Source organism: Xiphias gladius, chromosome 5 (genome assembly GCF_016859285.1).
Source record: "Xiphias gladius isolate SHS-SW01 ecotype Sanya breed wild chromosome 5, ASM1685928v1, whole genome shotgun sequence".
Lineage (NCBI taxonomy): Eukaryota > Metazoa > Chordata > Actinopteri > Istiophoriformes > Xiphiidae > Xiphias > Xiphias gladius.
The window spans coordinates 7,013,203-7,039,077 of NC_053404.1; the positions used below are offsets into that span (position 1 = coordinate 7,013,203).

The 25,875-nt window shown below is 37.3% G+C and overlaps 1 protein-coding gene across 1 annotated transcript in view; it reads right to left on the bottom strand.

The window, feature by feature from the left end:
- The window catches only part of plppr5b (phospholipid phosphatase related 5b), an 88,468-nt gene that overhangs the window by 45,988 nt on the left and 16,605 nt on the right, over positions 1–25,875 (bottom strand). Inside the window, exons 3-4 of the mRNA XM_040127348.1 lie at positions 15,822–16,010; positions 559–691 (exon numbers count right to left, since the gene is read on the bottom strand). Coding sequence (XP_039983282.1) covers positions 559–691; positions 15,822–16,010 — 322 coding nt within the window. The remainder of the gene's footprint in view (positions 1–558; positions 692–15,821; positions 16,011–25,875) is intronic.

Consider the following 25,875-nt stretch of genomic DNA (forward strand, 5'->3'; position numbering starts at 1 on the left):
TTCCCAAGCTTCCCCGTCTTCCACCTTCCCTGCTCACCTCACAGCTCCCTCTCTGCCTACTGACCGCTTCCCTCAGCCCCTTGCCCAAAATTCCCCTCTTATTCCTATAATCTCTCTGCTGAGTTTATAATAAACTCACTTTTGTTGTTTCTGAACTCTGACTTTTGTATTCTGCATTTGGGTTCCTCTGCTACTCGTGACACATATTCACTCCTGAACTAATCAGCAAGAGGATTAGTAGTCTCCATGAGGAGTAAACCACTTTCATCCTGTCAGATCCTGAGATGCAGTTGAAAGCTCCAAAAAAGCAAGTAAGGTCATGAATAAACTTGAACCTAGCTTGCATGTCTTAGGACTGTGGGAGGAAACCGGTCTGAAAAACATCAAATGTTCCACATCCCAACTAGTTTTTAAGAGGTGAATGGGTAGTTGTGTCTGTGAGCATAGCCATTCACAAAAATGCTGCAGTGAAAGTCAACCACATGTCTAAAAACTGAGTAGTAAAAATATTGTACCAGTTTGCAGTAATTACAAACTAGACATAATCCTAAGACTTACCAAGGAACCGGAAGGTTCTGCGCACCAGTGGGTTGAGGTAACAGCAGTCCCCAGTGGCCACCGTCTTCTCTGACCGGTCAAACTCTTTGGATGTGTACTGGACCAGGAACAGCACGGTCTCTGTTATTGTAATCTGGTAGAAATAAAGGCCAGAGAAACAGAGATACAAAATAGTATTCCGATGGTCTGAGCAACAGTTTATTTGTGAGTCAAAGTTGCCGCTGTTGGCAGCACCACTTTCTCACATAGCCCGGAGCTTGTGTGACTGCTTTGTCAGTGGGCTTCATCTATCCAGACACAGCTGTGCAATACACTGGAACATATAGGAGAGAGGAAGTAAGCTCATGGTACTGTGCAACCACATATCCCCCAATAAACCATGCACATGAGGGACAGCTGTGGAGTTTCCATACTGTGATTTTGCCCTTAAGTTAGAGCCGAGTGAAGTAGGGGCACTGAAGGGGCTGCAGCAATCCCCCCTCCAGGTCCAAGTCTATGGCATCTCTGCCATAGAGCCCTATTATTGTGTAGAATAAGATATCAGGCTTTGGATACACAGCTATTGTATTGGATACACAGCTACTGACTATTGTCAGTAGGATAAATTTACTGCTGGTTTGGCTCTTCACATTAGATTTGTTTACAAGAAGAAAATTAGAGAAAATCTCCAGACTAATCCTTGAAGATGTCATTAGGTTTAGACACAAAAACTACTTGGTTAAGTTTAGGCAACAATTGTAGTGAGGTTTAATAAAAAACAATTAATGATTGACAGTGAATAGTGAATAACAGTGAATAAACAGTGACGTCATGCCCTGTTAGACAGTGCCGCAGTGATTTTGGATATTCTGGTCGACTGGTGAAGAGGGCAGATGAGGTGGTGGAGGAGAACTGAAATCAAAAAACTTTGACTCAACTTACAATATAAATACATATAAATACATATATATGTATATATATATATATATATATATATATATACACACACACACACACACACACACACACACACATACATACATATATATATAGTATAATATATATTTTTTAATTTTTTTCCCCAATATCTTTATATTTAAGCAATTTCATGCCAAGGTAATGCTTTTATTTTTTTATTTTTGTTTTTTTGAGGAGGATGATTCAGAATTGTGTTATGTCTGAAAGTGACAGTCACTTTATTAGCATTGATATACGTGACACTGAAGTTGCCCCATTTAAAATTGTCTTGTTTGTTTGCTGTTGGTTTGCATTTAGCTTAATTCATAAATCCTGGGGCCCTTGGCCAGATTAAACCCACTAGGAAACCTCAGGGCATAAATGAGTGGTGGTCCCCTACTGAACCCTCAGTTTCTCTGTCTGCTGTGTATGTAACTGTTAGTAATCAGTAATTAGTCTGTGGTAACTTGATTAAGCACCATAATATTTAGTAATAAAGCACTGTAACGTAATGTAAGCACAATATGAACTGAAACAATAAAACCTGTAAAGGCAGAATTTAACTTTGCTCCGCTCCAAGATGGGCCTCTAAATTTAGGTAATAATGCAGATGTTGCTTCAAAACTACTATTTCAGTTTACACCAATCAGTAACAACGTTAAAACCAGTTCCTGGTGCTTTATGGTGCATACAATATTAACAAAAAATCTGGTATTTGTAAAATTATCCTAAACGAACTGACACATAGTGAAAGTGTCTTGGGGCTGAAGTGGGTCTGAGGAACCAGGACAGTTTCCTGCTTTGCCCAGTTGGTAATCTTCCTTTTGAGATCAAATTGGCTGATCTAAATTCACAAGCTGTCTCCTGCCAAAGGAGTCTCTAGCTTTATCCATGTAGTTTCAGTTCATCTTAGAATTGAGTTAATTCTTGACCTCAAAAATAGTAGTTTGACAAAATACCTTTAACACAGTTTATCTACTAGCTTCTTTCTGGAACTTTCAACCCAACTGGATATAAAACCAAGAAAGACACTGCTAACTCAACATGAGCCAACATAAGCATCCCAGTGGGATTCTCTTATGCGGCTTGACTGTCAGAACACGGAGTCAGCAGTCAACTAGGAAGAGACTTTGAAGAGAAATTATTTGACTTTGTTTGAAATTCCATACTTGGGTGATGTGATGAAAAGTGAGCTACCTCCATGACAACTGAGCAACTCCATCCACTGAGGACTGTGAGATGTAGTTGAAAGCTCTGGAAAATGCTAGTAAGTGGAGTAAATGTCTAGTAAGTGGACAGTGATATGGGTCATTTTGGAAGACAGATGACCTACACCTTGAAAACACTATGCAAACCATTACAGGAAACTATAGCAAAGTGTTCAGTACTACTTTGCATTTCACATTAGAATCAAATAGCAGCTTATCTGTGACAGTCAAGATTTCCTCTTGACTGACATTGCATTCTGTTGAGGCCAGAGGAATAGTCTTCTCTACCTTCCAAGGCAGGGCTCAAAAAAGCCCCTGGGCCTCTATGGAACAGCCACAGCCCTCAGAATCTAGCTTACAGTCACTCTAGATAGATTGTCCAGCCATGTAAGCCTCTTTATTCACAGTCCTCAAGAGCTCCCTGGCTAAAAGTGGGACTATGACTGATAAATCTACACTACAGAGATAGAGATAAAGCTGAGTGAGTTGAAGTTGTAGCTACTTAAATATGGTGTAAATGTCTGAATCTCAAATAACAATCCTGGGTTTTTTTTTTGGTTTTTTTTTGCCATTTTCATGCAATGGTAAGTCACAACAAAAAAACTTAACCCTCTTCTACAGCTGTTTCAAATTAAAAGCCTGGCATGAGCAGAAGGGATTAAGCCTTTTTAGCCACTGGGAAGCTTTTAATGTGAATCATCTATGCAGGCAGTGTCAAGCTTGATTGCTTAAAAGCAGCTGAAAAACTGTCAGAATTTAAGCAGATTGAAATAATTGAATGAAAACAATATTTGAATGAAAACAATATTTTCTGTTTGAGAGGAGAAAGTTAAAGCAGCAGAACTGTGTATATGATATGACTCTGTAAATCTGTAGTAATGTACTTTATTCTGAATTTATCAAGACAAAAGATATACATGGAGCACATAGAGTTTCTATTAACACCAAATAGCCTCAAAGGTAAATTTAAAAAAGCACCAGATGAAAAGACAAAGAGGTCTCTTGCCAAAATATAATAAAATGTACTAATAAATGGGAAGTTAGAGATAAAGGCCTGTCTCTAATATAAAGCTTGTTCACTCTGCAACTGAGGTAAATAATGGCCACTATTTGAATTAATGGTACAAATGCACACATGCATTACTGCAGTATGGGTTTGCCCTTCTTAAGGGAAGACATTTTACTAAAGATAAAATGGATTTTTTTATATGAGAATAAAACATGTTTCTGTCCTGAGGACAGAAAAATAATTATACAGTCAAATATCATGTGTGTGCTTGGAGATATCCTTTATACTCATGTTGCTCACTCTACCATAAGACAACTTTATGCACTTTATCCTGTGCTTTGCGTTTCATTATAGGACATAAGTATTGTACTCATCGCTGAGTATTATATGAAAAAATAGGGTGGTTCTCATTAGCAACAATAGGAGAGCTACATTCTATCAAGTTTTTTTATCAAGGTCTCATACAGGACATCAGTTCTCTTCTCAAATGTATTTAAGAGTTCAAGATGTGTTTACAGCTCATGATCAGCAGATGGATTTAATAATTTATCTTTTGAATTCACTTACAGTATCTACAATGGCACTGTGGCACTGTTTTATGGTTGGTGGAACTTTCAAACCACAAAAAAAAAAAACAAAGCATGTGGTCTCCATCTGATGCAAACAATGTGAATCAAATGGACATATACATGAAGGCAAAAAAAAAAAAAAGCCTCAGTCTCAGTTTAATATATGGTATTGCACTTTGATCATTACAGAGTTACCATACTATTTTTATAAAGTGCTAGTATCATTATTATTATTGGTTTTGTATACTAGTGTTGATCATGCACTTTAGAAGTCACAACGTATTGCTTGTGATATCATTGAGAATGGCAAGAAGTGGCTGAAGGGCTGCCTGATTTCAAAAAAGGCTGAGCAGCACAGTGACAGCCGCAGGCCATTTGTCCCACTTTCTCTTCAGCTATAACACAGGCTGACAGGGCCACAGTGACAATGTGCTGCTTGTTTAGTCCCTTAACTACCTCCCTGCCCTCTCTCGCCATCTCTATCTCTCTCAGTTCAGAGTTACCCCCCACTGACTAATTCAAGATCACAGGGCCAGAGTGACCTGTGGTGCTTATTTACTCAACTGTTTCTCTGGTCAGGGCTGAACTCATTCACTCCTCCCATTCTCTTCCTCCATCCTTCTCACTTAGAATCTCATTTATTTAATGTCACACCAATCTATGTCAGGACGCTAATCCATCTTCATCAGCATGGCAACGCAGAGAGTAGCCAACAGCAAAAGACACTGACATTGAACCAATATGTAGGCAAGGCTCTGCTGGTCAGTGTGCCTGCCTCCAGTTTTCGCAATAAAACTCAATGTCTCAATATGTCTCCATTTACAAGTTAATTAGGCTTGCAGTGGCAAAAAGGTTTTAAAAGAAGTGAGTGAGAGTGAGACAGTGCCTGACCTGTGAACAATAAAAGAGGCCTCTAAGCACACTGATACAAAGAGACTTTGGGGACAGAGGAGGAGCAAAGTATTTCATTTTCAGTTGCTGAGGCCTGAATGAAGCTTCCAGCCTCTGTAGTCCACAGTGACACATGGATGTTATTTTGGAAAAAGCTATGACCAACCCTAAATCAAGCAGCAACCACCTGAGGGAGCTGAGGGGTGAAGCCTTAAGATGGAGTTCCTCTATTCAAAATTTAAAAAAACAAAGAAAACAATTTATATGTTCCCTGACTTGTCTCTGATGTCCATTGAGGATAATCATCCATAACTCTGCTTAAATACAAAAAAGTTACCTCTTATACTATAACTTCAGATGTTGTCTCATAATCATCATGTTTAGATGTTTTACAAGCTGTCACAATTACATAATTAGGTAGAATGCTTAAAAATTCAGTTATTATTCGTCAATTTTCTTCTTAAGAGACACTATGGAACATCAGTCAAAGATAAGGCAATAAAAAACAGAGGCAAATACAATATTTAACTATCATAAAGTATCAGCTGAGGAAAATTTTAATGTGATGTTAGTTTATCAATAATGCTTCAATTTACATGCATTTTTATTAGACTACTGTCACTTTGGAAAGCCCAATAACTAATATAAATAGATAAAATTGATATACATATAAAAACAGGAAATAGAATTGACATATTGTATATTGTTGTTGCTGCTGAAGAAGAGGCTGGCCGTGAGTTGTCTCAGATGTTACATTGATGTTTTTATGATTTATTGCTCAAACCCACCACAAAATGCAAGGTACATTTTCAAAAATGTGTCCTATTTGGTCATGCCTGCCTCTCTGTCTGTCTGTCTGTCTATCTATCTATCTATCTATTGTGTTGGTGCTGCTTGCAATCCCACTGCGGCTGCCTCAAAAATTTATCCTGAACAAAACCAATTAAATCTGTCATGTGAGGCAAAGTGAATTAGTCTTTTCCACTATCTCCTATGTCATACTGAGATTGATGGCTGTATTCTTTACAGAATGGGCTATTAGGTATGAGGATGACAATCCTTCACTGAGTGATTATAATGCAGAGGTTATAGTGGCGCATGTCTCTCTTAGATCTCAGCTAAGAAACTCTCCCCCTCCCTCCCACTCTTCCTCTCATCACTTTTTAAGTGCAGCACCATGTAACAATATTTTATGAAACCCTACAGCCAATGTGTGGACTGAAATGGTAATTATATATAGTGGTGATCAGATATGGGGGGGCCATTTGCATATATGAGGTCATTACATTCATGAAGTTGGTTGAAATGGAAGGCTCAGGGGACTTGATATCAAGCTACACTTCTGGGCTGATTAGAGATGACTACGGGAATGCTTAATATAATTAATGTTATAATGTTCCTTTTTCGAATGTACCATGTCAGATGAGCCTGAGCTTAGGTTGACTGGTCTGGTGGTCATAAAATGGCCTGTGTATAAAACTTTAAAATCAGGGACTATAATTCTATATTTTTGTTGCAATCTTGTATTTACAGCAGGTTTTCAAACTGTGACCCCTTTTGAGTACCCAACGAACTGTCCATACCAATGGATATCTAAAATCAAGCGCATATTTTCCACTGGGTTTTGCCTCTCAAACTTCATATAGGCTGCTCCACCTATCTGATTGGTGGAGGTTGTTGGGACAGTATACAACCTGAAATAACTTAGAATTTATTTACATCTAATATTTTTCTACAAAGACAACATAACTGAACAGCAATCAAAGATAAGGCAGATTTATGGTCTGGTTTACTTTAATAATATCACCAATTAGTTTCTAATACATTTTATGTTGTCCTTCTGCAAACTGTTAGTGGTAAGACACCATTTAACTCTTATGCATATCTCATCCACTGCTCTTTCAATTTTGACCATTCTAACCTATTTAAACCTAATCAAGTCATTTTTGTGAGTAAGCCTAACCAAACATTAACCATAGTCTGTTCAAATTATAAGACAGATATAGATTTACTTTTCCACATCAATTTATAACAGTTTTGGAAGGCACAGACAAAAGATTGTTCTCCTGCTAATAGGGGCATAAGATTAGGGCAGTCACAAAACGATAAATGTTGTAATTTAATTTGACTTTAAATTGACTCCGATTAAATATTTCCCAATCCCAACATCAACAAAATGTAGTCACAACAGTCCAGAGGCATACTGTAACTTGTTCTGAAAGATGTTCATGAAACTCTGATGCATACGTAACTGGTAAAATAACAAAATGCATTGATATTTGACTTAATTGTAAAAACTGTAAGGCCTGCATAGCAGATAAAAGTGAGGACATGATCTCATTTCTTTTACTTTCTTTTTTATCCTTCACAAAGCAAACTCTATGTTACTTGATCAGCAGGCAGCAGATAAAACAACATCCCTGTAATCAAGTGAGTGACATAATCAGGCCTCATAGTGTTGTTTCAGGACTGGGGACACTATCTGATTTGAGATTTGCCTGTTTATTAAGGAACTATACTTTTGTAAACACTGTCAAATCAATTCAGCAAACTCATTATGGAGAGCAAAGTTCCAATTCAATTACATCTGTTTCTTTAATAGCACTGTAGAGCATACAGTCAATCCATTATCTTATAGCTATTATCTCCTGTTTAGAACAAATCGACCTTGGTATTTGTTAGATTTCATTAGATATTCAGTGCATTCCAGTGCTGTGAGTCTGTCTCATGTTTACTCTGGTTTATAGTTTTTCTCACAATGCCTGTCTATTTTTACTGCGCCTGGTGATTTCCTTAATGTTCCTCAATAACGTTCAACAATTAGTCATAACATAACCTGCAATGACAGGACTGCAGAATCTCATCTGCATTCAGTTCTTATCTATTACAGTATCTGTGGGTGGAGAAGTGAGTATCTCTACCTCCTGTACTAGAATTTTTTTTCAAGTCTGACACAAAATCTGAGGTCTTTTACTGATGGTTTTAGAAAGCTGAAACATTTCCTGTACAAACATTGGACATATTGTGCTGACTGCTTGTCTTTTGTGTCACATTCCCAGATCTCAGGTATTAATTTGACAAGTAAGTAACTTTTCCAGTTAATGATTTGGTACTTCTTCATAATTATCTCCTGGCAGTGGATATGCGATGTTGGTGTAACACTAATGCACCCTCCTAATGTGTCAATGTATCCATTGGACTTTAAAAATCAGCACACAGAATGTCAACAGAGAAAACAAATCAACTCATGAGAAGCACCATAAATGCAAGATTAGAAGGAAAGCAGCAATGGAATTTCCATAATTTCTCAGTGTTACAGGTTTTCACTTAATACTATTAAGTCAGTGGTTCAACTGTTACATTCAGTCACAGTGGGCCACCGACACTGTTAACAATAATTCATTAATTCCTGCACATGCTTCACAATAAATGCATTTTAATGTGAAGTCAGTGGTAAATCTTTACTGCACTTACTATTTATGATATTTACTGTCAATTTTGTTTTGTGAGGAAAAAGAAGAAAAATAGACAGAGCCTTCTACTTAACAAGTGATGTAAAGTTGCAGCCTCATGTTACTTTAGATAAGAATCACTTTCATAAATATAAGGTAGTGTATACAGATTTTAATGGGGGAAAAAATCACTGGTATTGTATCAGTACTAAATAATGAAATAACTAACAGAGACAATGTCATATGGGCCTCATGAAAGAACATCTTCATATCCCCTTCTTCTTCTTCTGTGAGGTTTGCTCATATGAGTGCGAGTGTGCTGTGCTGAAATAAGCAAATGAAAAACTTAAAACCTAAAAAATAATTTCAGTAAATTGGCAAGACATGATGTTGCATTAAGTTTGTCTTAATTATATACTTTATTTTAGTTAATTCGGATATTATATTTTGACTTCGAATTCACTAAGATTAAGGCATTAATATTCTTAAGTCAAACAAGTGTTTTTCATGGTATAAAGAAAGACAGACTGTCTGTCATTGACTCATATGACAGGTGTGGACCACTTGAAAAAAATTTTTCGTACCTAAGAGAAAACTCTAAATACAAGAAAATTGATCACTCGTACGTGCAACTTAACATCTTATAACTGTTTGCTTGTTTAGCCCTCGGGCCAGCAGGCTGTATCTGTGCAGGGGTGTAAAATTAGAAACTCTTGCTCCTTCCTTAATACCATCATTTAAGAAATCCTTTCTTCTAAAATGTATGTATACATACATCTAATATGTATACCAAATGTGTTTTGGAAGAAAACGTAATACTAATATCTGATTTGTTTAGATCGAACATTATAAGAGGTAATAGGGAACATGGTCAAAAGATTTTGTCGACCATGTGCCTCCATTTGATCAAATACCTGAGCAGTTTTATAATCTAATTTACAGCAACAAGGACTGACAGAGCTGAAAATAAATTAGAGACTTTCTTCTGACAAACATCATACTGCTAATAGCAATGCAAATTAGATCAGTCGTCCTGGGATCAACTGCTTATCTTATTGTAATAGTTACGGTGACTTATAACAATATATGATGTCATAACAGAAGTCTGAATTTGGTCATTTAAAACGTGCTAATACAATACTTCATCTAAAACAAAGGGTTGCGGTGGAGATGCATCTGGTTAGTTAAATTATTACACATAGTCCCGTTTTCTGCGCAATGGGCTTATTATGTAAAAAGCAAATTATTCAAAATTATATTACCAATTCATATATTCCATAATTTTGTGAAAGTATTTGTTTTAGTTTAGTTATTATTTGTGAAGAATCTATATAATTTTAATAACTTGCATCGTCATACTGATAAATTAACATGAGAGCTCTTGAAGTTTTTCTCTGTAGAAAGCTAAGATAGCTAACGCTGTATATAACCTTGCCACAAAGATGGTCTTTCTACTCTAATATCTGTGTGATAGTGATATGTATATCACTAAAACCTTTACTAGCTAAGACATTCATTAAGTTATGGATTTAAAAAGAGTGGGTGCAACTCAGTCCTAGCAACTAGAGCATGATTGATGTTTTCACAGTTATTGCACTCATAGCTCTTGGTTACAGTTCAAGAAAGACTTTGGTCTTTGTCAAATACTGAAAATGTGAAAACTGACTTGAAGCACCTGACAGAACCTGCTGCCAATGAAAGTAATACAGATTTTTCAAATTGTTGCTTTCTGATTTTGAAAAGCAAAACTTGGTCATTTCTGCTGAATATTACACTGCAAATGCAAATGGCACATAAATAATAATACGTTGAATCCATCAGTCATCAGAACAAATCTGTCTAAAAGCAGGACTTTGTACCATACACAGCAGTGTTAATCAGATCTCAGATAAACATCACAGTGTCCTATTCTCTCTTGGAAAAACATCATCTGTGTTCCCTCCACTTTGACGCAAACTGACTGGCACAGCTTCAAAACACCCACATTTAATCCACCAACTGAAAAAATTACTTTTAACAAATCATCTGGGTTTCATACTCAATCTACACAATGTGTCTATAAACGTCTGCTTCTGAAACAGACTGTCCTCAGCTGGGAGCGCCACTGGTTACACACGATATTCCATGATTTTCAAGCTGCCAGCCATGTGCATCACTCATCTACATGTGAATTCTGAAAGCAAAGACGGCTGAGGGCCTCTCTGAGCCAAGGGTAATGTACTGGAACAATGATGTGAAGTGTTTAAAAAAAGTTTCTCACCCTAGGGGAAAATGGTAAGATCTATGTTGGGAGTAAAGTGGAAATGAAACTTTGCAAAATCTGCAAATGCATATAAAGAATAACTGCTTCACGGGTGGCTCAATTGAGTTTTTCCGTAGGCGCATCAAAAATCTTGACAAGCTGACAGGCAGTGCGTGATTTGAATGAGTATATGTTCAAGACCTGATTATAGTGGGTATCAGCTGCTCCAGTGTGAAAACTATGTTGAGTTGGTAGATGGTCATGTGTATGTAGAGCTGGCCAGCTCAGCCATATTCAACAGTTCTGCACCTCACAATTTATCAGTGGTAGAGAGCAATTTACTCTAGTATTTTTCTTATATATTTTTATAGCATAAATTTTTACATTACAAGTAATTTAATCAATCACAAAAACTGAGCAACAGCAAGAGGCAAGCTATACTGTATAAATGGACAGATAAGAACATCAGTACTAGACAATTCTGCCAAACCCTGGATTATATTAGGGGACAGCATCTCTCAATTTCCTACTTTCTACAATATATGTACATGTACAACATGGAAGCAACAGTTAAAAAACAGTACTATGGCTGCTTTGATTCCCTGTAGTGGCTGGTAAAGTTGCATTATTAAACTAGATTAATAAACCTCTCCCTCTAACCTTAAGAGAGGCACTGAGCTGTCCATGCGGCCAACAGTGCCAATTCAACAAATCAGATCCTTATTAAAGCGATGTCTTAGTGTGAATGCCTGAGCAACAAGTGCTATCACAGTTTTCAAGAATGTGTCCATCTTTGCATAGACAGACATATGGCTTCAGTAGAACAGTCCACTGACACTTGTTGGCAGTGAGGTCTATGGATTATACCGAGGAACATGGACATTGTTTCTGCCGCTCCCAGGTAATGTAACAATCATACAAGTTCATGTTATGATCATCAGTTTTAATTGTTTTGGCTTTGTTTCTGAGAAATCATATGTTGTCCATCATTTTGGCTGTAGATACTACAATACTCATGAGCTTCGATTATAAGGATAAGACAGTCAGAGGCATGAATCAGAAGGGTAGAAAGTTCAAAACATTTCATTGGTACAGTTGAGAACAAAAGACAGTGCCATAGTTCGTGAATTCACCCAAAATTTTATGTAAAATCAGTTTTTCTCAACACTGATCTTAGATTCCAACCAAGGTTAGCAGCGCACATGACAGAATTTGTGATTAGATCTAATCTGTGATTATATATTTCTCACCAAAATGCACAATGGTAATTCAACCTTGAAGTTTTTATGTCCATAGCCTTGTACCTTTGACTTTTCAGGAAAGAACCAGATATTTTGAAAGAAAGTTTTTCATCTTTTGTACTGATAATTCTACTGAGGGAGTTTCATGCTGCTCAAAGCCATAGAAGAGCTCCAACTGTGAGTCACGTGGACTGTCATTTGGAAAGATGAATGGGATGATTGGATATTAGAATCCATAAGGTAAGAAAAAGAATGTTGCAGAATACTTCAATGCTACTAGTCAATAGTTAGGGAACAGCAGAGTTCTAATAAGTAAAACTAAACACTTAATTGCAATTTGCATCCTGTGGTGGTTTATTGGATGGGTTCAGATTTTTTCAAGTCTATCTTAAAATTATGCACAGAAGTCAATAACGTACATATGTGTCCTGAATAAACTCTGGGAAGTCATCAAGCAAGTTGTCTAGCACCAAGTATTTTGATAGGATTTTTGGATGATCTCTGCTGTGCCACTCTGATCTAACTAAGCATTAAGTAAGGTAGCCCTAATGTTCATCTTCATAGCTAAATTCCCCAGCTCTTTCTGTAGCAAGGGTTGGATCTGAGACACAGACAGGGTAGGAAAGTTAGGAATTTTTCAGAAATTGACTAACACATTCCAGGTTTAAATTTTTTTCATGGGATTTGTCAAAAATAAGAGAAAAAAGAAAATAACACCAGTCTTTTTTTTTTTTAAAAGGGGCACTTCAGTGATTTAGTATGGCACTTCTATACTGATGTGGTTTTGCAAGAAACAGATTAGAAACAGAATGGTCAAAATCTGCAACTAAGAGAGATCGATCTTGATTTTTAGTCCTTAGACTAAAAAGGACAGTGGATCATACATTTCCCATGATGCAACTCCATAGTGTCTTTTCATCAGACCCTCCCTGCCTGGTAAATGCTCATACAGTATCTCCACTCCAGTTTGTAGCTGCACATTTCTACACTAATTGTTAAATACCCTGTCAGTCTGAATGAGAACATCTCGACTTAATTACATCAAAAAGTAATATGCAGTTTAATGAAGACTGCCATCAAAGCGAAACTCCTGGGGCAGCAGAGGAGATAGAAGCAAACTTGTGTATGTTGCTAAATATGGTTTAATTTAATATTGTTGCTTTGAGACTGTCTACTGCAGGATGTCTAGGCTGTACTCACTTATTCCAGTGATTTTAGCTGTGTGTGTGCTTGTGTGTGTGTATGTGTGCAAGCATGTATGGTTGTAGACAGGCAGGCAGGCGAGCAGCTGAAACAGACACAGAGGCATACAGACAGTCCTACGTGTAGCCAGAGCAGAGTCACTGTGTAAATGCTTGACCTGCACTGTCAGCTTCAGACTAGCTACTGCAGCAGTAATCACACACTTAACATTCAAGGTGGACTGCATCCCTGTTGGCTGCATTTTATAAGTTCATTGCACAATCACCTCGAAATTGGCAGAGCTAACGAAAGAACAGTGAAACATTAATCAACCATCATTCATTCAGAGGCCCTGCAGTTATTATGGTGAGGGAAGGAAGTCACTACAGTCCACTTTAAATCTCATCCTGTTATTTTGTGATCATAATAAAAGGCAAAGACCAGGCAGAAATCAGCAGGAATCTGTGAAGAGGCTGTTTTTTTTAAAGAAAAAGATGACATTAGTATTCAAGACCTACAGTATATTGCCTCTTTGATGACAGTTTGGTGACTAATAACTCATCAGACTACAAATAAAAAAAGACAACTGTCAGTGCTCCACTCTGAAGAGATCAAATCAATATAGATAAACAGGTAGGTTTAAAATGTGATCTTTTCGACTGGCCTCTGACACAGCAAGTCTATATATATCATTTTAAATATGATCTTGCCATTTTGGACATTATATCATGGGGCAAAGCTCAGTCAAAAGTAAGCTATAATCTAAAAGAAAATGTGTCTTATAGCTGCACTAATCTATATTATTAAATACATATACAGGCTTGTGGATTTGCAGTATGTATGACTTAATAGAATTAAAAGATTCTAAGTATCTAGAATTTCTATGTTTGAAGTGATAATGTTGCTCTGTGTCTGCTGGATGTGTTAATATGCAACTGTTAACACATTCACCATAATTTTATAACGTGATTTTAATGTATGCATGTTAACGTTGTGTTTACAGCTTGTTGTGCTGCTCCCAAGTGGCCAAAAAATCAATTAATGCATCTCAGAAAAATATCACATCAGGAATCACTCAGGATCAATAATAATCATTCTGAGATAGCAGCTAATCATTTTTCAGATTGATATATTCATATTTCTTGGCTTTGAAAAAATCAAGTCAGTACAAATAAACAGGTAGGCTTCACGTTTAATCTTTTTACTGAGCAATGTAAAATCTACCCAGTCTCTATATGACATTTGGAATTTGATGTCATCATTTTTTACATTATATCATGCAGCAAAAAAAGAACAAAGTCCACAGTAATCTATGTGGAAGCTGAATCATGTCAGAATTACTCAGGACAATATTCATTCAGATGAATAGTTCATCAAACATACCATTAGTCATCTCTCATCGGTCTATTTTGAAGAGATCAATTTATTTATATGTTTTTATATTATATTATGAACCAAACATGAGGCTTAAGTCAATAGGAAATTTACAAGAAGATGCTATCAAAGTTAACATGATATTGAAATCATTCCAAAATCACTGAGGACCCCATTACCCAAATTATAAAATCAAATGTGACACTTTCTGTACCTGTTTAATCTGATAAATCATTATTAAATAAATTATTTAGGCTGAAATGAAAGCTAACAATTCATCAGATTAAATGGTTACAGTAGGTTTCACATTTGATCTTAGGAAGTGGGTTATGGTAGAGCAGTCTATTTACAGGATGACATTCTAAATTTGGTCTTTTGCATTATATTGTATATTGGAGACCAAAGACCAAGCAAAAGTCAGCAGTAATCTACGTGTCGACTGTGCCCTAAAGGAAAAAAAACAAACAAATGGAAAAAAAAAAAAAAACTAACACAAAAACAAAAATCAAGTCAGGACCAACCTTCCACCTTCCTTCCAAGATGACTGCTAACAATTGATCAAAATCAGCATGCATACATTCCAATTTGATTTTGTGAGTTTTTTAAGTGCAGTGGTTGAAAAATATTCTCAATATCAGACGTTGTCAATTGTTTATTTAGTATTAATAAATTAATTGTTCTCAATTTCTAACAATGTCAGAAAAATTTGAAAAAATTCTCATCATAATCCTAGAGTCCAAGGTGACATCTATAAATGCCTTATTTTGTAAATTTTCATTTTACAGTTATATGAAAAAAGCAGCAAAATCTACATTCGAGAGGCTACGAACAGGGAATGCTGCGTGTTTTGGCTCCATAAATGACCTAAATAATTACTCATTTTATCAAATTGCTGGCCACTTGTCGGTTGACTAATTGATTAATAAGATAATGTTTCAGTGCTACCGTAATTATTATATAATAATAGTCCAGGGATGAAGAAAAAAAGGTTGTTTTTTTTTCCTTTTAGCTTCTATTTGAAAGCCGAATCTAGACATAACGTCTTATTTTTTTTTTTGTTTTTTTCTCATTGTATAGTGATCCTCGTTGTGTTTAATAACTGATCATCACTGAACCTGCGGTTCTAGCGGGTGAGTTTGCTGATGAACTATGCACTCACCAGCAGTGTGGGCAGCCCGGCCACCACGGCGTATAGCAGGACGGGCGGGACGGCGCTGCTGTCCTCCGGTCCCAGGTAGGGTTTAGTGTAGGTTGTGTCGTAGCAGAAGAAGCCCTGCACGTTTACGCTGAAGGTGTCGGTGTACTCGAAGTAGTAGGCCAGCATGACAGTCCCGGCCATGATCACCAGCTGGAAGTACAGCATGATGCAGACGAAAAGCGAGAGACATTTGATTAGAAAAAAAGCTCTCTCGCTCTCTCTCTCTCCTACCCAGCCTCCTTCTCCTCCCTGGAGGTACCGACTCGCGCTGACTGGCTCATGAGGGCTCGGCTGCACGCGAGGAGCCGCTCTCTAATCCCGGTGGAGGATCGTTCGCCCTGGCTTCCTCTGCTCGCTGCTGCTGCGACTGGAGACTATGTGCTTGTATGTGTAACTGTGTGTGTGTGTGTGTGTGTGTGAGAGAGAGAGAGAGAGTAGGGGAGGGAGAGAGATAGAGCGAGAGAGAGAGAGAGGAAAAGGCAGCCGGTGCGTGAGGGTGTGTAGGCGTATAACAGATGAGGAGGCTTGACTAAAGCCCCTTCCCACGTTTGTGTGTGTGTGAGTGAGAGACAGATTAGAGGGGCCTGTACGCAAATAGGAGGACTGACAGCTCCCTCCATGCACTGCCATGTTTAACCATTCACGACAGGAGAAGAGAAAAGCAGGAGAGAATGAATGGAGAAAAGAGAAAGAATGAAAAGAGAGTTAGAGAGGGAGTTGGAGAAGGGGGAGGGAGAGAGCTAAAGATGTCATACTTGACTGGACCACATGCAAAAGCTGAGGTTCTCTGCTCTACATTCAGCCCATAATATCATCAGAATAATTAGTCAATCGATAAAACTGAATGAGCATAAGCTGCATGATGTCATATTCACTGATTTGGATTGAAGTATAAAAAAAAACTGACTGAAGCAAGGTTCTCTTTGTAACATGTTGCAAGTTATTGCTTGTAAGCAGTGATGAAAGAAGTGTTCAGTATTTTTTCAGCATTAACTATTAAATGTATTACCATTCAGTAATTGCCTCCTTTAGCAATAATGGTACATGTAATAAATGTAGTTTATTTGCAGTGATGGAAGTGAGGGTCAGTGTAGTGGAAGCAGGGCTCCTCACCATGGACACCAAATTGTTAGCTGCTGTAGTTAGCCAACCCTCAGGAGCCAATATGAGCGGACCCAGCGTAGCTCCTACTCTCCCCCTGGCAGCTCCCAAGCAGCCGGGAAGCCAAGGCAGCAAGGTGACTGTCCGTAACAAGAAATGTAGACCTAAACAGGAGCCCATGATTCACCACCTACCAGTTCATGTTTCAAACAGATACTCCCCATTTGAGAAGCTCTATCTTGACAAACATAAAGTTAGTGAAACCAGTGACCATAGTCAAATGTATTCCTGGGGCCAGAGCACGCAACATTGAATCCTACTTAAAACTGCTGGCTAAGGATAAATGTAAATATAGTAAGATTGCTATTTACGTCAGCAGCAAGCCTATTAAGCAACCCTAAACCTAAACTCAACCATAGCTCATTTGAAAGCTTTGTTCATCTATCACATCCAACCTGCAAAACATTAAAGCCTATTCTATTTGTTATAGTGTACCGTGCTTCTGGCCCATACTCTGAATTTGTACCAGAATTCTTAGAGTTTTTATCAAGGTTAGTCCTTAGCACAGATAAACTAATTATAGTAGGTGATTTTAAAATTCATGTGGTCGTTGATAATGATAGCCTTAGAACTGTGTTTATCTCATTATTAGACTCAATCAGCTTCACTCAGAGTGTCAATAAATCTCAGTGTTTTAACCACACCTTTGACCTTGTTCTGACTTAAGGCATCAATATTGAACATTTAATAGTCTTTCCACAGAATCCTCTTTTATCGGACCATTATTTAATAACTTTTGAATTCTTATTACTAGACTACACACCATTAGGCAAACATGTCTTTACTAGATTTCTATATGATAGTGCTGTAGCTAAAACTGGAAGAATCCCGCTTAGCCTGGCAAGATAGTCTTAAAACATACAGGAAGGCCCTCTGTAATGCCGAAGCAGCCTATTACTCATCTTTAATAGAGGAAAATAAAAACAACCCTAAGTTTCTTTTCAGCACTGTAGCAAGGTTGATAGAGAGTCTTAGCTCCACGATCCATGTACTCCTTTAGCTGTCAGTAGTGATGAGTTCATGAGCTTCTTTCATGATAAAATTCTAACTATTAGAAACAAAATTCATCACCTCCTGCCTTTAGCCATCACCGATTTATCTTCAAACATAGGAACCTTAGAAACAGCTGTAAAACCTGATATATATTTAGAGTTTTTCTCCTATTGACCTTCGCCAACTGACTTCAACAATGTCTTCATCTAAACCATCAAGCTGTCTCTTAGACCCCATCCCAACTAGGCTGCGTAAGGAAGTTTTACCCTTAGTTAGCCCTTCTATGCTAGATATAATCAATCTGTCTTTATTAACAGGCTATGTACCGCAATCCTTTAAAACAGCTGTAATTAAACCTCTTCTTAAAAAGCCTACTCTTGATCCAGATGTTGTAGCTAACTATAGACCCATATCTAATCTTCCTTTTCTCGCTTAAGATCCTTGAGAAAGCTGTCGCCAATCAGTTGTGTGACTTTCTACATAATAGTTTATTTGAGGATTGTCAGTCATGATTTAGAATGCATCATAGCACAGAGACAGCACTGGTGCAAGTTACAAATGATCTAATTGCATCGTACAAAGGACTTGTCTCCGAATTTGTCATGTCCATTTGACACTATTGACCATCACATCCTATTACAGACATCAGGGAATTTATTTGGAATTAAGGAAACCGCTCTAAGCTGGTTTAAGTCCTATTTATCAGATCGATTTCAATTTGTGCACATCCACAATAAATCTTCCATATACTCAAAAGTTAGTCATGGAGTTCCACAAGGTTCTGTGCTTAGACTAGTTCTATTCACCTTATATATGCTTCCTTTAGGCAATATTATTAGGAAACACTCCATTAACTTCCATTATTATGCAGATGATACCCAATTGTACTTAGACCTACACAACCAGCAACGTTCTGCTGTTAAACTCAGACAAAACTAAAGTTATTTAACTTGGCCCCCAACAGCTTAGAAACACATTATCTAATGATATACTTACGCTAGATGGCATTGCCCTGGCCTCTAGCACCACTGTTAGAAAGCTCAGAGTTATCTTTGAACAGGATATGTCCTTTAACTCCCACATAAAACAAACTTCAACGACTGCCATTTTTCACCTACGTGACATTGCAAACAACAGGCACATCCTTTCTCAAAAAGACGCTGAAAAACTAGTACATGGTTTTGTTACTTCTAGGCTGGATTATTGTAAGTCCTTATTATCAGGCTGTACCAACAAATCCCTAAATACTTTCCAGCTGATCTAGAATGCTGCCACGTAAATGCTTACAGGAACTAGGAAAAGACATCATATTTCTCCTGTGTTAGCTTCTCTGCATTGGCTCCCTGTAAAATCCAGAATGGAATTTAAAATCCTCCTCCTCACCTACAAAGCCCTTAATGGTCAGGCACCATCATATCTTAAAGAGCTCATACTACCCTTCTACCCCATTAGAACACTGCGTTCCCAGAATGTAGGCTTACTTGTGGTCCCCAGAATCTCCAAAAGTAGAATGGGAGGCAGAGCCTTCAGCCATCAGGCTCCTCTACTGTGGAACCATCTTCCAGTTTGGGTCCGAGAGGTAGACACCCTCTCCACGTTTAAGAGTAGGCTTACAAGCTTCCTTTTTGATAACGCTTATAGTTAGGGCTGGCTCAGGCTTGTCTTGAACTATCCCCTTGTTATGCTGCTATAGGCCTAGACTGCTGGGGTACTCCCCACAATGCACCAAGCTCCTCTCTCCTCCTCTCCCTCTCCACCCATACACATTCATATCCCATCAATGCTTATTACTAACTGGGCTTCTTCTCTCTGTGCTTTCTCGTCTCTCTACTCTCTCCTCCTGTCACTTTTTGCAGGTATTTCTGCCTTTGGAGCTGCAGAGTCCCAATCTGTAACTGCAAACCACCTACTGTCCCCATGATCCTGCTCAACACCCACTGCTACAATTACTATGAATATCATTTTTATTATTAACCATATTATTATAATTATTAGTTTTATTAATAGTCTCATTATTATACATCTTTATGTGGAACTTGTATTGTACTATGTTCTCTTTCCTTTTCCTGCATGGTTCACTGTACATGTGAGTATTGTTTTAAGACAGACTTGAAAAAATGTGAACCTATTTTTCAAGTTGATTGTAATGAAAACCAAAAATTTCCTACTGCTGTAACGCCATATTACAGGTATTTAATTGGTGGTGGTATCGTTCACTGAACTGGGTCTACACAAACCACTCTCGTTGTGTTCTGAACTGAGATCTGATTGTTTGTCCTCATATGGCTGGGTATGGATCTGCAGTGATACAAATTCTTACAGCTCACAACATCTTCAGAAATAAAAAAGGAAAAACTTTAAAAGTGTAATATTGACTCACCCCACATGGTGGCCACTACAGTCACACAGCGTTCCATATGTAAATCTTTGGGGAAAAGTCAAGAAATTGTATTTGGTGTGATTTCTGGCAATCAAAAGATGCTATCTGCTGCTGGATATAATGTAAAAAAATTAAGATTTTAAATTACTCATAAGGTTTGTGTAGGGAACGCTATGTGACTATATCACAAGGTAACATATGGAGGTGATGAGATCAAAAATGGGGCTAAAGGTCCATGAAAGAAGACAGGTATAATAAATGTCTGTCATTCTGAGAAACAAAGCTCCCTCTAAAATTAGTATACCTGTTCTACTTGAGAATATATTTTGCTGAGTAGTAGTTTCAGATACCTTGTAAATCATCTTACTTGAGCATAAAAACTCATTCTTGACCTCAGGATTAATAATCTAGCACAATAATCTTTGCTTCTGAGGTCTTCTATATTGGAGATCTCAACTGCCATTTCCAGGGTATCATCTCATAATATATATTACGGTATTATTTTCAAAGCAACTTGTATTGTATTAGTCATTCTGAATGCCAGTAAGAGGCCAACATTCTGTACAGTGTAGTGTTTGCATATAAAGCTGCGTCAGCTTGCAAACATGTAAATTGCATGTGCATGGGTGAATGCCAATTCCTTATAATGTCTTCCCCACTAATTTCAGCTGTTGCGTATAACAGTCCCTGTCAGAGAGTTTCAGAGACCATAAAACAGACACTGTTATCCACAGACCCTAGAATGACTAGGGAACCCTATCTTATTTATATGTCTTGCCTCATTCAGTATCACATAAACTCAAATTTATATTCATTTTTGGCACTTTTAAAAGGTACTTTTTTTGTTTCACTGTGTTTTCCTAGTGTTTGCACTCCATAATTCTACTATAAGTCTTCATACATTTATATTTCCTGACATGCCGGAATGGTTGTGTTATCTTCAATACCCCCCGCTGGCTCTGTAGTTATTTATATTTTATTTATTTATTTATTGCTGCAGCAACCCCATTTCCCCAAATGGATCACTGAAGCCTCAATTTATTTCATACTCCACACCCTCTTTGTCTCTTTCTCCAACACCCGAAACGCATTAATCTGTTCTACTGACACGTTAAAATCCATAAGTGAAGGTTGTCAGAAGAAACAGAGAGATGGATGGAGATGGTCACACAGACATAGATGGGGAGCAGATGGAGATGCAGAGGGTGTATGGAGTCACGTGGGTGTACATTGACAGCTCTGAGCAATGGCTGCCATTACTATTTCACTCCATCATCACTCCCCATTTTAATACTAACTAGGCCAAATCTATATGCTCCTGTCTTTATGCTCCAACATGCCAGAGAGATGTCTAATGATGCATTTTTCCTACATAATAGTTAATTACAGAATGCATGAACTAAGAATCCACTGTTACTAGACCGACAGCTGTATAAATAGGAATGTCATTAGTTTTTATGGTATTTAGTCGTAAACCAAAGTATTGGACAAATTGACATTTTATCGTGACGATGGTGTTGGATGAAAAGTCAGAGGATCACCAGTTTTTATGGTTATCCATTCAATAGTTGTGGAGATATTTCAGTCTGGACCAATGTGGTGAACAGACAGACGGACAGTGTCATACATAGAGCCAAACCACTAGTATGGCTGAAAACCTCACAAACAGAAATATTTTGATGTGTCAAAAAAAATTAAAAAGTAATAAATACTATACATTAAACTGTTGCCACACCATTAGAGTGAATGAAACAGCATGTCTGGAAACAAAAATTTATCATGGAGGATTGGGGAATGGGGAATGTGTGAAAAATGACATGACCGACAGACATAGAAAGCCTGAAAAAAAATCTTTTTTTGGAATTATAGTATTTTAATACTGTCTGAAGAGTTTTACTTTTCCAGGAACTATCAGGATATTGAAATTTAACAGAAAATTTTATATAATCATTAATTTCAGTGTCATTGTTGCTGAGCAAAGCCTTTAAATTAAGCTGAAGCCGTTTCAGGAATGTGAGCCAAAAAGAAAAAAAATTACAACCTGTGACATCTGTGACACTTCATACATTAGCCTGCTGATAATCATGCTATACATTGAACACTTTTCCAGGATAGTTCATTATTTTTCATTATTATTTTGAGTTTAAGTTCCATTAAAAAGTTTAAGTTCCATTAAAAAGCTCCAGGTTTTCCTGGATGTGTGGGATCACTGACCTTGGAGAGTGATATTTACAGTATTTTTTCACATATTCACTCACCAAGCACATTAGGATCACCATACTAACACTAGGTTGGGCTTCCCTTTGCTGTCAAAACAGCCTTGGTTCTTCATCGCATGGATTCCACAAGATGTCAGAAACTTTCCATTGAGATTCTGCCCGTGTTGACATGATTGCATCAAACAATTTCTCCAGATTTATCAGCTGCATATTTGTACTACAAATTTCCCATTCTACTCATCCCAAAAGCGTTCTGTTTGATTCAGACGTGGTGACTGGGGAGGCTACTGAAGTACAATTAAGTCATTTTCATGTTGATGAAACCAGTCTGAGACGACTTTTGCTTTGTGACATGGTGTATTATCATGCTGGAAAAAGCGATCAGAAGATAGGTAAATTGTGGCCATAAAGGGATGCACATAATCAACAACAACACTCTGATAGGCTGTGACATTAAAATGATGATGTATAGGTATTAAGGTATTAAAGGGCCCAAAGTGTGTCAAGAAAACAATCCCCCCACCATTACATTATGAGTCTTCTCTAATAAAACGATGAGCTCAGGAGTTGGGACCTACTAGTTGAATTTATCTAATTCATAACATATCAATAAATCAAGCTGATCAACTTAATAATTTTGAACCTGAACCTTCAATATTTGGATTTAGTAACTCATGAAAAATAAGGTGTAGCAAAGTCAGTAGGCTACACATGTTTGATGATGTTTCAACGTTGCATATCTTCTGCTGCTATTTAAATATAGGTATTGGATCCGACTCAGTATCCATAGATACACAATATTAAAGGACTTGGAACAGGATCAGTGTCATAAAAACTAATTCAAGACATCCCTATCAATTTCTGACCCTTATGATGTTATTAAAATGTATTAATATTGCATAACATGATTATAGGGCCTTTATGCTCACTTGGAATACAAATGATTGTACCTGTACTCCATCATTTAAGCAAGGCACGTTTGACATATTAGAACTTCCTGGTTGATTATAAGTCACTGTCAGAGCCAAGCAGGAACCAAATTTAATTTGAGGTATTGGAACAAAAAATGTCAAAAAGAGGAAACTGCATCTCAGAATCTCACCAAGATGCAGTGTTCTCACAACAGACCCAGATAAAACCAAAACTTTCTGCATGGAAATACACCACTAGAGGGAAGTCAGCAAATGGGTTTGTCATTTCAGTAAACTGAACCTTCACACGACTTGAAGAATGTTTATATCAGGTTATTAGAGGGTTATTGTTCAACATTCTAAACAACAATCTCCTATAAGTATGCTACAGGTAACATGACATCAGAACAAGGTAGGACTGGCATTTTTTTTTTTTTTTTTTTTTTTTGTCCTCTCCCTCTCATAAGGAGCAGGAGACTTTTTTAAGCTTTGTTGCCTGGTGAATACAGGTGTCCCACTGCACAGCAGATGCATTAAAGCATGAAAAGATTCAGAACCTGACTCGCACACACAAACACTTGTAAGAGAACATGAAAGCACAATCAAACACATTTTAAACTTCAGGCAATACCTAGTTAAAGCAAGACCAAAGCACAATTTTGATCAGTACTACAACAAAAAGAAACCCAAGGATTTGCTTTTAACTTTGTCTACACTGGAAAAACAAAGGGTTGTTCATTGTCTGTGGAATACATACTGTACTGTGAATGCCTTTCCCTTTTAAAATAAATGAGACTTTATTTCAAATAATAATATACTATACTATAAATAAATAATACTTTATTTGAAAACTTCTATTATTAATGCATTGTGTGGCTTTGATAAGTGTGTCATTTTTAAGCATTATCCATAAAAATACTATAGTTGAAGTGTGACAACAGTGTCATCTCACAGTTACACCAGGACAAGTGATGATATCAGGCTATTAGAGTGTTGATGTCATACCACTTCTCCCTGGATAAAAAATTAGCTTTTAACCAGCTAAAAATTCATCTCCTTACTGCTAAAACTAACAAGGTAACAGAAGAGACAGTATGAGGAGAGAAAATGAGTCAGAGAAGATTAAAGATTAGTTTATAGTTCTGGGAATATTGCTACAGTAAGTTCAGTGGGTCAACACCCTTCCAAGTCTCTAAATTCAGACAGAAACCAGTCGTTCGTCTCTGAAGAAAACAACAGAATAAGTTATTTGATCAAATGCCTAAAATTATCTGTTTTCTTGACTAGGTTCCTTAGCAGCCTTGAATCATTGTATAAGTTTTGTATGTCAAGGCAGACGTAGTGTGAAATTGTTATAGTGTCTCAAAGTCATAGGGAGGAGGTTAGGGTGGATAGAGATTCTAAAGAAATGAAAAACAACATATTTTGTCATTTTGTTCAGAGGATTTGTTCCTCATGTTTTGATCCAGTCCATTCTGACAAAAAACTAATTATGATTTCTGTACTTTAATTGAGTAGTGGTGGTCCTCATCATTTATGGGATGTCTTTATTCTGGTGTTTGCCATTAACAGGATGTCAGGAAATTTAGCAATCTAAAAACCTCCTGGTTCAGGTATGAGAATATCAGTACACTTTAACACCCCTACTGGAAAACACAGCTTGGCATGTTGGATAGTGATTACCTGGGTAGGGCTACATGCACCGCAGGCTTCTCCTTACAAACTAACAACGTTGTTGGCTAGTTTGGTGCACCACGCTTTGAGTCGAGGTACAGAAGACTGTTATATTTACTCAACAATTAAATGAGAAAGCAAACACACTCCCTCCAACAACTTTCTCTTTTCTCACCAAGCAGAAGGATCCACTAGAAAACAAAACAAACCTCGGGCCTTGTAAACAAAGTTAAATTAAACATAAGTGCTGAATGTACATTCATTACTGGTTTTCATAGACATAAAATACTGTCTTGATTTGCGTGTCATATTCTGCTTTTCTGCTTAATGCTTCTGTGATAGTTACAGTATAGCAAATATGAAATAGAGCATATAAAAGGACAACAGCCTACAGTTTTTCCCGATCTTCCCCTCTCAGTAACTCTTTGCCTGGACTCTGTATTTCCTGTTTTATTTTGAAAATAAATTTCCTTATCCATCTGTCTGGTAGTTTTGCTTCCTGTCTTTGTGTTTTCCCCCCTTTTATGAATCCTTGCCCTACACTAATTAATTTCAGCTGTGTCCTATTGTCTTACCCTCAACAATGTATTTAAGTCTCTGCATTCCCTTCACTCCTTGTCAGTTTGTCTGTGTTCGCTCCCTCATGTTTCTTCCTACACTGGATTGTCTGTTTTGTT